Below are 15,528 nucleotides of genomic sequence, written 5' to 3' on the forward strand. Positions count from 1 at the left end.
ATTTTTTTTTTTTTTTTTTTTTTTGTGTTTTCAGTGCATCCATCCAACAACACTGGCATCATGTTTCTAAATGAAGTTGCTTTGGGAAAAGAGTACACCATCACACAGGATTATCCCAGCCTAAGGAAGGCTCCCGCTGGCTATGACAGCGTAGTTGCACGCGAAAGCCATGAACCAGGTTTTTCCAGATGCAATCATTCCTCATTTCTCTTTTTATGCATGTACAGTATGTTAAATTCTGCATAACATTAGCTCGTTGACAATGTCTTAAATCTCTTTATTTTTTCTTTTCTTGTTCAGATCCTTCAAAAGATGTCTTCATTGAGTTTGATGGTAAAAAGGTGGCAGTTCCTCAGGGAAAAGCTATAAAACAACAGCAGTACCAGGGAAGTTCCTTCTTCAACAGTGAGTACCTCGTCTATGAGGAAAGGCAGTGTCGCATTCGATACCTCCTGGAATTGAAGTTCGGTTACTAGAGCTGATTTGAAAACCTGGAACTATACAGTTATACATATATGGCCACTTATAAATGTCACTTCTGTTACGTGGTTTCACCCTTATAAAGCATTGAATATTTAGTTATAATCATTGTTATTTAATAATAATATTGTTATTATTAACAACACTATTGTTATTTTGTTAAGTTGAATGCTAAATTGTGATTTTTGTGTTGTAGTAATACAGTTCAGCAATGTTAATTTGACGGTACCTCTATTTATTGAGTCGGAAAGTCTAATAAATATTTAATCACTACATTACATCTTTATTATGTACTGTAAACTTACAGTATGTTTGCTCATTTTGCCAATCTCTCTGAGTGAGGTTTGAATGTCTTCCTATCATTACTCTTCTGTAACTGACATGTTATTCATATTAGAAACATAACTGCAGGCTTCTGTACTGTCATAAAAAAGTATATGTTCACTTTTAAACATTTGGAGAAAAAAAAAATGCTGAATCAATGTTCAATTTGATAAAAATAACAAAAATTTAAAAGGGCCAAAATTAAGAGCGATTAAAGATTTTTATTTGAAAGCTTATTTGGATTTTTTCCCCCGAAATTAAATACTCTTATTTTATACAGAATAAGAGTATTTAACAAAATACTTCTAAAGTATGATTAAAGCCAAATTGTCTAATTAAAGCCATAATTAATCATAATTTCTTTAAAATTATATTTTTTCTAAAATTAATATTTCTTTCAGTTGTTCCTTATTCAAGTTGAATTTACTCTAATTCATGCAGTTATGTGCATGCAAGCTGCTCAAACATTGCTGACAAGCACGAGTTATGAAGGATGTATAATGCTAATATAGCCCTTTATAGACATTTTTGTTTAGTCAGATGTTTGGCTTTATCAAACATTTGTTTAAATCTCTTTATACAATTATATTGCACTACAAAGACAATAGATATATGTCCGTTGTTTTTTTGTTTTTTCTGATATGTTATGGTGAGCTTTGGAGTTGTTTGAAGTTGTATTGTAAATGTTAATGTGGGTTAATCTGAACATAAATAATTATATTATATAAATAATTATGTACTTGCACTGTTGTGTTCTCCTCATGACCAGTAGATGTCACTTTTCAAACTACATTTTTATACATCTATCTATGATTCTATTCCATGAGATCCACAGCTCTGTATCAATGCAATCAGTAAAACGGTTTACAATGGTTTTAGTTAGATTTTTGTTATATGAATGAATCCTTTACTAGACTTTATATGATCATTTATAATCACTCAGTATATTAAGATGAAGTGGACAGCACTACAATGATGGCCTTAGCTCACATTCATCACATATGCCTACTTAATACAACATATAGAATTATGCAGCATTATACTGCTTTATAGACATGCCTGCATATTGAATAACCTTTTAATCCAAATGCACTTTTTAACATTTTGACATAGAGATTTCAATTTCTAGTAAGCATACATGAACCAAACATTTGTAAACTATGTTGCAGAATTTAGAAAACTATTTGTGTTTACATTCTGTTTACTTCATATTGTATAAATATACACATTTCCAACCTACTTGGTTTTTACATTAATGTGTTTTTGGGGCAGATTGTCTCCCCAACATATGGAATAACAAGCAGCCGCAGAGAGGAATCAATGTCTTCTCTCTGCTTTGAAAATTTGCTGAAACTGACCATGTATAATAAACTAACTGAAAAATCAACTAAATACCAATGACTATTACAAAATATGGTCTTTCTTTCTGTAAGAACGTAGATAAATAAATAAATCCAAACATTGATTTTTTTTTTTAATGATTTTTTGAATGATCCAGGATATCTTCTATAAGATATAGCATACACGTAGGGTTACAAAATTCACTAAATGAATGAATGAATAAAAAATTATTAACAAATTAATTAGGTAATAATTAGGTTCCATGACAAAACAATAAATAATATGTTGATGCATTTGTTTTTGTGTGAATGCCAATATATTTGAAAAATGTCATTCTAACTAAGAGCATGCATCATCCTCACAAGTGCTAAATGAATGAATGAAGGAATGGTTTGGTCAAGCTACAATGGACCATTAAAATATCTTCTTGTTTAATGGTGTGCAGTAGGACCCAGGGGATGGCTGCCTCTCTGGAGGACAGAGTATGTGTCTGTTTGAAAGAGGAAGAAAAAAAATCACAGAGACACAATGTGTGACAGTCACAGCCCTTCACAGCACCGGACACAGTGTGGAAGAGCATCCTGACGGACACCGGCCTGAGTGGTGTGAATACTGATCACCACCACTGGAAACAGGAAGAGCAGGTGGGACCATATCGTTTCTACTTCACCTGGATTTTGTTAGATGGAAAGGGCAGCATAGGGACACCTGTATGAACTTCGCTCCTTGGAGCCGGGGCTTTCCTGGATGATAATACTTTTAAGGGATCGTGATACACTTTGGTTGTATGTATATATATATATATATATATATATATATATGTATGTATAAATGCGCATGTTAAATGAATTAATGTAATTATATCTATAGATAGATACATAGATACTTTAAATTGGAGGTGTGACATATGACATCACATGAAATACAGTTTTAATAGATCTTTTCATTTCTTCTTAGAGATGGTCTCAACACAAATGCTTGACACACAGAAGAGAGAACAACATTTAAGCATGGAGAAGCTTGGTTCCATCTCAAACCCGTGAAGCATGGAGAAAGCCATGCCTGGTCTGATGCTGGGTTTCCTGACCAATCACACAACTCCAAATGACACGGCCGGCCAGCGGAGCACAAGCAAGCCTACCCCTCCCAGCATGGAGGAGGTCATCCACTCAGAATCCCAGATTAAGGATCTTGTTGGGCTGTTTTGCATGGTGACCCTTAACCTGGCAGCCCTACTGGGCAACAGCGGAGTCATGGTGGCCATTGCCCGAGCTCCTCACATGAAAAAATATGTGTTTGTGTGTCATCTTTGTGCAGTTGACCTGCTTTGTGCTATATTGCTGATGCCTCTCGGGATAGTATCTAGTTCTCCGTTCTTCAGCACTGTAGCATTTACTGTTCTGGAGTGCCAAGTATACATCTTTCTAAATGTGTTTCTCATCTGTGCCTCTATTCTTACTGTGACAGCGATCAGTATTGAACGCTATTACTACATTGTCCATCCTATGCGATATGAGGTAAAGATGACTCTAAACCTGGCGCTTGGTGTTATGGTCTTCATTTGGGTCAAATCCATCCTGCTGGCATTGGTTACGCTTCTTGGTTGGCCAGCGTATGGAAATCAGAGCTCCATTGCAGCGGCCCACTGCTCTTTACACTGGAGCCACAGCCGTCTCAGGAAGGTTTTTGCTATTCTCTTCAGCGTGCTTTGCTTCTTGGTTCCCTCTGTTGTGATTTTTGCCGTATATTGCAATGTATACAAGGTCGCACGAACGGCAGCCCGTCAGCACGCACCGATGCCCACCTGGACAGCCAACCAGCCTAAGCGTCGCTCGGATTCCATTAACAGTCAGACCACTATCATCACCACCACTCGCAGCCTCCCCCAGAGATTGTCTCCTGAGCGAGTTTTTGGGGGAGGAAAGGCTGCTATCACCCTGGTTGTCATTGTAGGCCAGTTTCTTATCTGCTGGCTCCCGTACTTCAGTTTCCACCTTCACATGTCCATCACCACTCCACTTCAAAGCCCAGGGGACATCGAAGAAGCCGTCACATGGCTAGCATACTCCTCGTTTGCTGTGAATCCATTCTTCTATGGTCTTCTAAACCGACAGATCCGTGAGGAACTGATAAAACTGAGAAAATGTTGTGCCCGTAGACCCGTTGAACTTCGAGCCTCCAGTCACGAAGGTTCCATCCAGGAAAACTTTCTTCAGTTTCTGCAGAGGACCAGCAGCACAGCTGAGACCACCAGGCCCAATTGTGGCAATTCCAGTCCGAGGAATTCTGTGGACCAGGGTGCCAGGTTACCTGGCCAGATTCCTGAGGAATGACTAGGAAAACATGTCAGTAACGGCTCAGATGCCACTAGCCAAATCAAGCCTTATGAAGTTTTGTTTTTAATAAGAAGGGCATTCATTCAATGTTAAATCCATGCAAAATCAGATCTAAATGCTCTTTGGACCAGTGTAATCTATGTATCCATAATTTGTTGTTATGGTCCCCATAGATCAGTGGCAACAATAAGTATTTATGATAAGGTTAAATATCAAATTTCACAACTTTTGTTGCATATTCATTTATATCTGATAAATTGTTTAGTTAACTGAGAATTACTCTCAGTCATTATTCATTCGTTTCATAATATCAACACTCATACTCAATAATTACTATTAAGTCTTGACTCATAATGGTGCCTGTATTGATACTATCATGACGCAAATATAAATTATAAAAAATATTATATATATTATTTTGGTGAAAATAATAAAACCATATTTCTAGCATTTGAAATGTACTTTAATGGCTCACTTTATAGGAAGTTTCTCGCTCCACAAGTTACATTACCAGGCCTAATTCAGTTTGGTTTGATGAAAATAACCTTCTTCGTGTATCTGAGGGAGCTCTGATGTTCGTTACTAATTCCATGTTGCCCTGTAACCATGGAAATGTGATGAGACAGAGACTTGCATAGCAACAGGGCGCCTTTGAGTATCGTCCTAGCAGATTGGCTGAAATAAAGGGTTTCAGGCTAGCTATTTTTATAAGCTGCACTATATGGTAATACCTGTTTTATATGACTATTATGTATAGGAAGATATTACCTATAGTTTGAGATGTAGACTGTTAATGTAACCTTTGAGAGCAGTGTACTAGAAATCATTACCATGCAATGCAAGTGTGCAGAATGAGATAACGTGCTGTAATTTTATGGTCTTTTGCCTTTTTGTGTACAACTTTAACAAACAGAGGGAAAAAATCAGGAGCCAGCTTGCTTGTTTTAGCAAACAGGAACAATGACCTTTTTACCGGTTCATATTGCAGACTAGATGTTGAATTTGTTTTAATTATGTAACTTGGGCTGTACAGTATATTCAATGCTTTAGTTTAGTAAACATAACAGGTCTGTTTGCTGGTGTGTGTAAATGACAGGGGTGTGAAGGAACTGCGTATACAAATAAAAGTGCTTCAGGTCACATTTCACCCCTATAAATAAGCAAAAAAAATAAATATATATATTTATGTTTTATTCTCAGTAGTGATTCTCATTGCCATTACAGTGCAGTACACATTTTTTTATCTACTTCAGTATAAATTACAGCCAGCACAACAAATACTACAATGATTTTAAAAACTTTACAATGTTAATATTGTTAGAATTATTTTCTCACATTATTGTAATGAGATTCGGATAGGAAAATGTGCATAATCATGATACTGTCAAAATTAAAAAAAAAATGTCTTCACTTTCTTTAAGCAAAATATTTATTTATTTTTTATTTTAGGGTAAAATATGGCATTAACATATTTTTGGCAGATTCAGGCATGAAATCAGAGAGCTCAATGCCTTTTGAAGTCATTATGAAGATCCAAGTCAGTGCAAGTACCGCTGTATGTGAAGGAATAGACTGAATGAAGCCATATTCTCTAAAGCTAGCATGATGTATTCTTGCTGCGGATTAGTTTGTGGTTCAAAACAGGTCTTTCTCATCAGTGATTCAATAGAGAGTGACCTGATCTGTCACATCAAACAATGAAACCACGAGCCATGCATGAGGAGAGATAGAGAGTCAGAAACTGAGGGGGAGGGGCAGAGAGAGAGTGAGAGTGAGAGAGTGAGAGGTAGGTACATGTGGGGCTTGATTAGGGATTCATAAACTTGAGTGTCCCTGTCATGATCAAAACAAGGCCAGGCAAAAATAGAACCTGAAAGGATTTAGACATGTTGAGGTGAAGATTAAAGGAAATTGATTAAAGAGGGGGGAAATCATGGTCAGATGAACTGCAACAAACTCCACCCCCTGAACTATGGACAAAATAATAAAGCGATGAAGACCTGCTGTAAACATTGTGTGGGTTACAGACGACCAAATGCTTTAATAAAATTGTAATCTGAATAACACCAAAAATGTGAAAGGGTCATATCACTAATTTTTGGCAAATTAATTAATGTATTATTTTGCCCCCTTTTTCCCACTTATGTTGTTTGTAACGTGTTTTGCACCAAAAAATGGTCAAAATTGACCATTCTACCCTCTTTCTGACCTTTAGAATTAAATGTACCATTTTATGCCTTTAAAATCTCCAAGTAAATGTAGCATATGAAATGAGCGGTGTCCTATGAAATTTTTGGATTTTAAGGATTTTTACTGTATGTTATTATTTCAATGACATAAAACATCAAAGTGACAATATGTTTTGATCTATTATAAATATACTAGTATAATTAAATAGACTATTATATAAATGCTAGGGACATTTTTAATATAAACGTCAGTTGCTTTTAAAAGAACACGCCACTATTTTTGAAAATAGGCTCATTTTCCAACTCCACTAGAGTTAAACAGTTGAGTTTTACCGTTTTCGAATCCATTCAGCCGATCTCTGGGTCTGGCGGTAGCACTTTTAGCTGCAGCTTTTAGCATAGATCATTGAATCTGATTAGACCGTTAGCATCTCGCTCAAAAATGACCAAAGAATTTCGATATTTTTCCTATTTAAAACTTGACCCTTCTGTAGTTACATCGTGCACTAAGACCGACGGAAAATGAAAAGTTGCGATTTTCTAGGCCTATATGGCTAGGAACTATACTCTCATTCCAGCGTAATAATCAAGGAACTTTGCTGCCGTACCATGGGTGCAGCAGGCGCAATGATATTACACAGCGCCTGAAAATAGTCCCCAGCTAGGTAACAGGAAAAATATCGAAACTCTTTGGTTATTTTTGAGCGAGATGCTAACAGTCCAATCAGATTCAATGATCTATGCTAAGCTGCAGCTAAAAGTGCTACCGCTAGACCTGGAGATCGGCTGAATGGATTCGAAAACGGTAAAACTCAACCGTTTAACTCTAGGGGAGTTGGAAAATGAGCCTATTTTCAAAAATAGTGGCGTGTTCCTTTAACAATGGGATCTTATGAAAGAATATGCAGAGTTTCAGGTGCTACACCAAGCTAGGAAGAGCAGAAGTTTCAGCAGACTTAACTCTTATTGTTAGCTCTCTTGGTGTTTAGGAATAATCAATAATCAAACTCCCCTTATTACCTCATTGTGCCTGGGTCGGCCATGTTTTTAAACACTCAAAAGCTGTCAAAATTAATATTTATTTGATTATTTCCAGTTGTTTATTATGTTTTTAGTTCTTTTGTATGCAATGAGGACAGAGGATATGATACCTGCATGCGCCACCTAACAACTGAGCAGTTTGGATGCAATTTTGTTTGAAGCTGTTGGTTCAAACGAGGTTTTGGGTGGGCAAATCTGGAATGGAATGATTCATAATTGCAGCAACATCTGGAGGGGCAGGTGTGAATGTCAGAACACAGCACTCCGAATCCTGCTGTTGAAATCCACTTAAGCTAGTGGGATGGGAGTTTATTACATCAATTTAGTGGCAAAAGAGGGTTTTGATGCCATGATCTCAATGTGATTGCCTTTTTGACACCAATGCACCAAGGGAATCCACATGATCTGTCTGTTGTGTTCTATGTTTTTCACTGTATTAATGAAAATATGAACAGCAGAGAGTGCTTATAGTGCTAAACTTTTATTAAATTGCTGATAGAGCAGACAAATTGTAATTGATCTATTTACTATGGATGCATAGGCTTCACAAAGAAGCATCTAAAATATTTAAAGTCAAACACTATGAAGCAGCATTGAGGAAAATTCGGAATTTAACAATTGGCTTTTAATCCTTTCAAAGTTGGAAATTTAATGTAATAGTTCAATTTGAATTTCAATTGGAATAACAGGAAGAATACTGGTTTACACAACAAAATGTGCAAGAACAGCCACTTAAGTGTTCTTTTTAGAGGTGAAAAGATGAAGGTTTTTCCCCACATTAAAAAAAGTAATGTGCACTCACAAGAGATGAAGAATCAAGTCATACCAGTCTTTTTTTCTCCATGGTAAGATCATAACCCATCATGTGATCTAAACATCACGCATTCTAGGAAATGAAATGTTCTTTTAAGATAAAATAAAAATGAGTAATATAAGTACAAATTCAAAGTATAATTCTGCAATTCTGCTATGTCATTTTGAATTCATTAATTTATTTAGCATTCAAAAGGCATTCTAAATTCAATTGTGAATCATACACAGCCTGCATCAATGGCAGAATAGACTTGAATCCTTCATTTTCAGAAGCCAGATGTTTTCAGGCTGAGCCGTATGGGGAATTAGTCTTGTAACACAAACATTTTGAACCTAATCAGTGTGATTATCTGAAGAGTGTCTCTGTATTAGAAAAAATGAATTTCTGAGACAAGGTACATAATATTGATAAGTATCATAGAATTCAGGATTTTTTGGAAGTAAATTCATCATCTTCTATCCTAGCACATATGATTCTCTGGACGGACAGTCAGGAGATTAACAATGTTCCAGCTCTCAGATGAAAAAATGTCCTCTCGCAGACAGTCAAGGCTGACAGTGGTTATTAATAGGAGGCTCTGGAAGATGATCTCTTAATGGCTTTAAAAGTTGGAAAATGCAGATGTTCCTAAAATCCACAGAGGCTGCTTTCACAATAAGGATGAGGATGAGGTTCCTCCAGTGGACTGACCTTTACTCCTCAACATAGATGCGTCCTTCACTCCCAGGCCCAGAACAACAAGGACACCACACTCCTTATTTTGTAGGCAGTGACCTTTCATTTCCCCTCTCCTTCACACTTTTCTTCTATATGCACCTCCCTTTATTTGCTTTAGGTGTCACACTGTTAATCTGTCTCCAGTCAATGCCACAGGAATCAACATACAGTGGCCACAAAAAGTATTTAAACACTTAAAGGAATAATTCATCCAGAAATGAAAATTTACTCAGATTTGAAACATTTTAGCATTACATCACTTTTAGCATTACATCACTTGCTCCCCAGTGGATCCTCTGCAGTGATTGAGTGCCATCAGAACGAGTCAAAATAGCTGATAAAACATCACAGTAATGTGATGTGTAATCCACAAGAAATCCACATGACTCCAGCTGCATGGTTATAATAAACAAATTCATCAAGCCATTTTTAACTTTAAACCATTGTTTTTGGCTAAAATACAAGTCCTCTGTACATAATATTGCTTTCTCAAGTAAAAAAAAAAAAGTTATCTCATCTGAATCAGGAGAGAAATATGCACAGATCAAGCACTGTTTACAAGTGAAAACAGTTCTAAAGAAATATGTCGGTGGATTTTAATGTGAGAGGACAACAGGGAATGGATTTTTCATTGGAGGAAGCATTATTATGAATTGTGGATACATATTTTGTCCAGAAGTGATGGCCTAAAGTTAAAACACCTGGATTTGTTTCTCATAAACATGCAGCTTTTCACTTCACAAGACATTAAGTGATGGACTGGAGTTGTCTGGATTATTGTGATGTTTTTATCAGTTGTTTGAATTCCCATTCTGATGGCATCCATTAGTGAGCAAGTGATGTAATGCCAAATTTCTCCAAATCTGTTCTGATGACAAAATAAACTCATCTACATCTTGGATAGCCTGACTAATTCATTTAGCAAATTTTCATTTTGGGGTGAACTATTCCTTTATTCCACACTTAGACATGTATGAATTTCATTGCCTTAGATAAAAAATACCAAGTTGAACATTATTTACTTAAACACATTTATTAGAAATTGATTACATTTATGTATAGAAAATATTTTATCCATGCAATGAAATTCATATATTTTATTACATGTGACTACATATTTTATTACAGTGTTCAAACACTTTTCCAGAGCCATTGTACAATACAAACGAAGTCAACATACTCATTCAATGGAAAATATTTACCCATCCAACTCTCCTTACTCAGCCATTCCACCATTTCTTCCGAAGTCAATTAACTAACCTCTGCCACATGCTAAATCTAGTAAATCAGACTGTGATGAGGCTGCACAAATATTTCTGTTATGTCCCATCTTGGTGTAAGTGATTTCATCTCTTATTGGGAAGATGCTTTGCAATCTTGTTCTCAGTATGTCCACAGGAAGCCTTTAAAACAATCACACAAACACACACTCATGCTACTGCACACAATGGACCAGGGAGCACCTCTGAAGGAAATCTCAATAGACATGGAGATAAATGAGGAGGAGGAGGAGGAGGTGTCTTCACTCTTGGATCAGCGTGAAATTAATCCAAATGATTAATTTGCACAATCTTTGCACAAATTTGCACAAAAGCACAATCAAACCTCTACAAATGATTCAGAATGCAGCGGTACGACTGGTCTTCAACGAGCCCAAAAGAGCCCATGTTACACCTCTCTTTATCTCCTTGCACTGGCTACCGGTCGCGGCTCGAATCAAGTTCAAGACATTGATGCTTGCATATAGAACAGCCACAGGCTCAGCACCCGCCTACTTCCATTTGAAAGAAGCGGTTCCATCATTAAAGACATCTTTGAATCTGGAGAGAAATATGTCGGTGGATTTTAATGTGAGAGGACAACAGGGAATGGATTTTTCATTGGAGGAAGCATTATTATGAATTGTGGATACATATTTTGTCCAGAAGTGATGGCCTAAAGTTAAAACACCTGGATTTGTTTCTCATAAACATGCAGCTTTTCACTTCACAAGACATTAAGTGATGGACTGGAGTTGTCTGGATTATTGTGATGTTTTTATCAGTTGTTTGAATTCCCATTCTGATGGCATCCATTAGTGAGCAAGTGATGTAATGCCAAATTTCTCCAAATCTGTTCTGATGACAAAATAAACTCATCTACATCTTGGATAGCCTGACTAATTCATTTAGCAAATTTTCATTTTGGGGTGAACTATTCCTTTATTCCACACTTAGACATGTATGAATTTCATTGCCTTAGATAAAAAATACCAAGTTGAACATTATTTACTTAAACACATTTATTAGAAATTGATTACATTTATGTATAGAAAATATTTTATCCATGCAATGAAATTCATATATTTTATTACATGTGACTACATATTTTATTACAGTGTTCAAACACTTTTCCAGAGCCATTGTACAATACAAACGAAGTCAACATACTCATTCAATGGAAAATATTTACCCATCCAACTCTCCTTACTCAGCCATTCCACCATTTCTTCCGAAGTCAATTAACTAACCTCTGCCACATGCTAAATCTAGTAAATCAGACTGTGATGAGGCTGCACAAATATTTCTGTTATGTCCCATCTTGGTGTAAGTGATTTCATCTCTTATTGGGAAGATGCTTTGCAATCTTGTTCTCAGTATGTCCACAGGAAGCCTTTAAAACAATCACACAAACACACACTCATGCTACTGCACACAATGGACCAGGGAGCACCTCTGAAGGAAATCTCAATAGACATGGAGATAAATGAGGAGGAGGAGGAGGAGGTGTCTTCACTCTTGGATCAGCGTGAAATTAATCCAAATGATTAATTTGCACAATCTTTGCACAAATTTGCACAAAAGCACAATCAAACCTCTACAAATGATTCAGAATGCAGCGGTACGACTGGTCTTCAACGAGCCCAAAAGAGCCCATGTTACACCTCTCTTTATCTCCTTGCACTGGCTACCGGCTCCTGGTGTTACAGAAGCACAAACAAAAGGACAGGATTCATTGGCTCCTCACAGTAACACAAAGGCTCTCATCAAGGACAGGGACCCAAATGGAATCAACAAGTGTCTTAAGGCGAGTCATACAATCAACACAGTGCAGACTAATGTCTTGCTGCTCTTTTCAGGCTTACAGATATTTATATATGTACTAAAAGAGAGGCTTCTCCAGACTGATGGTGGTCCCATTTAGACTTTTTTTTCTCTGTTTAGACAGAATACTAACCTCAGCCATGTGCTGAATTTATGTGTGTGTGTGTACCTGGTATTTATCACGTTATGGGGACCAAATGTACCCACAAGGATAGTAATACTAGTAAATTTTGACCTTGTGGGGACATTTTTGAGGTCCCCATGAGGAAACAAGCTTATAAATCATACAGAATTAGCTTTTTTGAGAAAGTAAAAATGCACAAAGTTTCCTGTAAGGGGTAGGTTTAGGGGTAGGGTTGGTGTAGGGCAATAGCACATACAGTTTGTACAGTATAAAAACCATTACGCCTATGGAATGTCCCTATAAAACATGGAAACACAACATGTGTGTGTGTGTCTGTCACATTTTGTCACCATTACACATTGGTGGGGTTTTTGAACATTCAGTTTGTACCTGTTTGCACTGTATGCAGTATGAATTCTTGACTGAAAGCTATTGAACAATGCCATTTGAATAAAACTTCAATATAGACTACAAAAACATGTCAACTTGCCCCAGTATAAATGGGACAACTTTAATTTTTCAATTAAAATCTATCGTAATTACATACTTGACCCTTACCTAAATGTTTTTCCGTATTGCTGTTTCTTAAATCAGCCTGTGGTGAGTTGCTGTTACAGTCTTACATCTGAATCGACGGTACAACGAATAGTGGGCGCTACAACGTTAGTAATGCTACAATGCCCTCTTATGTTAAACAACGGTATTGCAGGTCTTGTAAAGACAAAGACACCGATTTTAATTCACTCAGAGTAATCCGTTATCAACAAGTTGGTAGGACGAGTAAAAGGTCCAAAGCTATGGCGGCCTAAAAATAGCTTTTCTGATGATGTGTCTACTCAGGTGACCTTTGAGGATGTGCTAGCGGAGCCTGCTTCAGTGAGAAGCTTTGATAAGGTGTGGCTGTGGAGTCATGCTCTGTTTGAAGTGTCTCGACTCTGGTTTTACCGCATCGTTTCCCTGCTGCTCGCGGTGCCCGTGGCTCTGACTGCAGGCCTTCTCTTTGCTGTCCTCAGCTGTCTACATATTTGGTGAGTCACGTGTGAGTGAACAGTAAATCCCAATAAAGCCACAATGTGACAAAATCAGTTATAAAACTAGTTATACCATTATATATTCCATTATATTGCATTAACGTTTTGTTAAGAGTAGTAGGTTGTAAACACAATAGTTAACGTGAACTCGCAGTAAACAATACAGTATTTATTAACCTTATTTAATCCTTATTTCTCCATGTAATTTTTTAAAATTAAAATGTATTATTATTAATATTATTATTGAAAGTGTTAACATATTTTTATGTAAATAAATAAACCTTAATACTGTGAAAAATATTTGTGATAGTTCATGGGCTCATGTTAATGTAAAACCTCATTGTCAAGTATTGCCTGTGCACATATAAGCAAAAGAAAATAACACAGATAAACACAGTATTTTAATCAATAGTTACTATAGTAACATTTCCGCCCTTGTCTTTTAAGCCTGTCAAAAATTAAACCTCATCTATAACAGCTTTCAGGGTGCATGATGTTTTTCCCCTTTTGAATGTGTTCTAACACTAGGTACTGTTTTGTTTAAAAAGTTTAAGGCCATTAACACACTTACACAAGTGACAGATCATTTCAGGTGACTGCTATACCTCCCTCTGTCGTTTAACATAGACAAAGCTGGTACATTGTCTGTTAATTTTAATTTAAAACATGTGGGTCTGGGTTTTAAGAGCCTTGTGGAACATCACCTATGATGTGATTTTTCCAGGAGAAGTAATTGCCAAGTGCACTCAAAATTGTATGGTTTGTCAAGTAAATCATTATATTTGCCACAAAGGCTTATCTGACACCAAAGCACAGCCAAGAAAATGTATTCAGCTGTGTCAAAACTGGATTGAAGACTAAAAGAAAACCAGAAAGCTAATGAAGACTTATCTGCCTTATCTCCTTATTTAGGCTGATAGTTCCCAGTGTGCAGCTCTTGGTCATAAACTTGCACTGGATAAAGGTGGTCTGGCATAATGTGCTGAACATTGCAATCTTCCCCTTCTTCAGAAGTTTTGGAAAGTGCTGTGGATTCATCAGAATCAGTCTGGAAAAATATTAACCGCATTTCAGAACTAAAGAATTAGCTTTGAAAGGCAAGGGAATTCTGAAAATTATATCATGTACATCATATACATGTAAATGTCTCTTCGGTTGCATTTGATTTTGGATATGCAGTTGCAGCATATTTGAAACCTGCTTGTTTAAATTGAGGTGGTTTTTCTCATTTCATCATTTTCATCATGCCGAAGTATGGTCTGGAGTACCCAATCTTGGCAATATAAATAGAGTCGTACTGATCACTTGTAATTAGGGTTGGGTATTGTTTGAATTTTATCAATTCCGATTCCGATTCTGCTTATCGATTCCGATTCGTTTCGATTCCCAGTTTCGATTCCAATGTGATTAAATAATGATATCAAACATTTATCCTGTGTCTCTTTTTTGCAAACCATTTATTGGAGCTGAATACCATGAACATTGACTACCATTGAAAATCAACAGGATACATAAAAACTGGACTCTTTAAGAGCTGTTTGTGTGCAAAATAGAACTGCATGATTCTGGATACATTTTTTTTTGTATTTTTTTTTTCCCCCAATGGAAGTTGTGGTTCTCTCATGATTCTGAAGAAAAAACATTAGACAACTAAACAAAATCACATGTAATTTATGAATTAATGATTAAATGGCTCACTCAAGCTGTACTTGTTTCATTACTGGATGGATCAGCATTCTTGAACGAATCTCTTGTATGGTTAAAAGACAAATACATTTTAACAGCCCCTTTTCGCCACCTACTGGCATAACAATGTAATAGATAAATCTTCATTTGAAGTGTCAAATTACTTTCAAAAGGTGATTTAGGGGAGCGCGGGGCACAAAGTAACGCGGGGTAAATTGTCCAAAATCAGATTATTTTTAATTCTTAAAAAACGTCATTTTATTTGAAATAAATAATTATTTTATTTCATTGACAACATTTTTTAGTTTGTCTTGTATATTTTTTTCATGCGATCAGATAACATTTTAAGCTGTCATATGGTC

The 15,528-nt window shown here is 36.4% G+C and overlaps 3 protein-coding genes across 3 annotated transcripts in view; all 3 read left to right on the top strand.

Annotated features, from left to right (window-relative positions):
* LOC107658076 (poly [ADP-ribose] polymerase 3-like) overlaps positions 1-696 on the top strand; it is a 4,787-nt gene extending 4,091 nt beyond the window's left edge. Inside the window, 2 exon segments of the mRNA XM_016446504.1 lie at positions 35-178; positions 301-696. Coding sequence (XP_016301990.1) covers positions 35-178; positions 301-476 — 320 coding nt within the window. The 3' untranslated portion in view covers positions 477-696.
* Positions 697-3,106: 2,410 nt separating this feature from the next.
* On the top strand, positions 3,107-4,829 carry LOC107658083 (probable G-protein coupled receptor). The gene has a single exon (XM_016446516.1). The coding sequence runs from the start codon at positions 3,192-3,194 to the stop codon at positions 4,476-4,478; it is 1,287 nt and encodes a 428-aa protein (XP_016302002.1). The 5' UTR covers positions 3,107-3,191; the 3' UTR covers positions 4,479-4,829.
* Positions 4,830-11,938: 7,109 nt separating this feature from the next.
* On the top strand, positions 11,939-14,543 carry LOC107658045 (caveolin-2-like). The gene is made up of 4 exons (XM_016446446.1): positions 11,939-12,007; positions 12,231-12,308; positions 13,290-13,477; positions 14,393-14,543. The coding sequence occupies exons 1-4, from the start codon at positions 11,939-11,941 to the stop codon at positions 14,541-14,543; spliced, it is 486 nt and encodes a 161-aa protein (XP_016301932.1).
* Positions 14,544-15,528: the final 985 nt, after the last annotated feature.

The sequence above is a fragment of the Sinocyclocheilus anshuiensis genome, unplaced genomic scaffold (assembly GCF_001515605.1).
Source record: "Sinocyclocheilus anshuiensis isolate Anshui unplaced genomic scaffold, SAMN03320099.WGS_v1.1 scaffold2171, whole genome shotgun sequence".
Lineage (NCBI taxonomy): Eukaryota > Metazoa > Chordata > Actinopteri > Cypriniformes > Cyprinidae > Sinocyclocheilus > Sinocyclocheilus anshuiensis.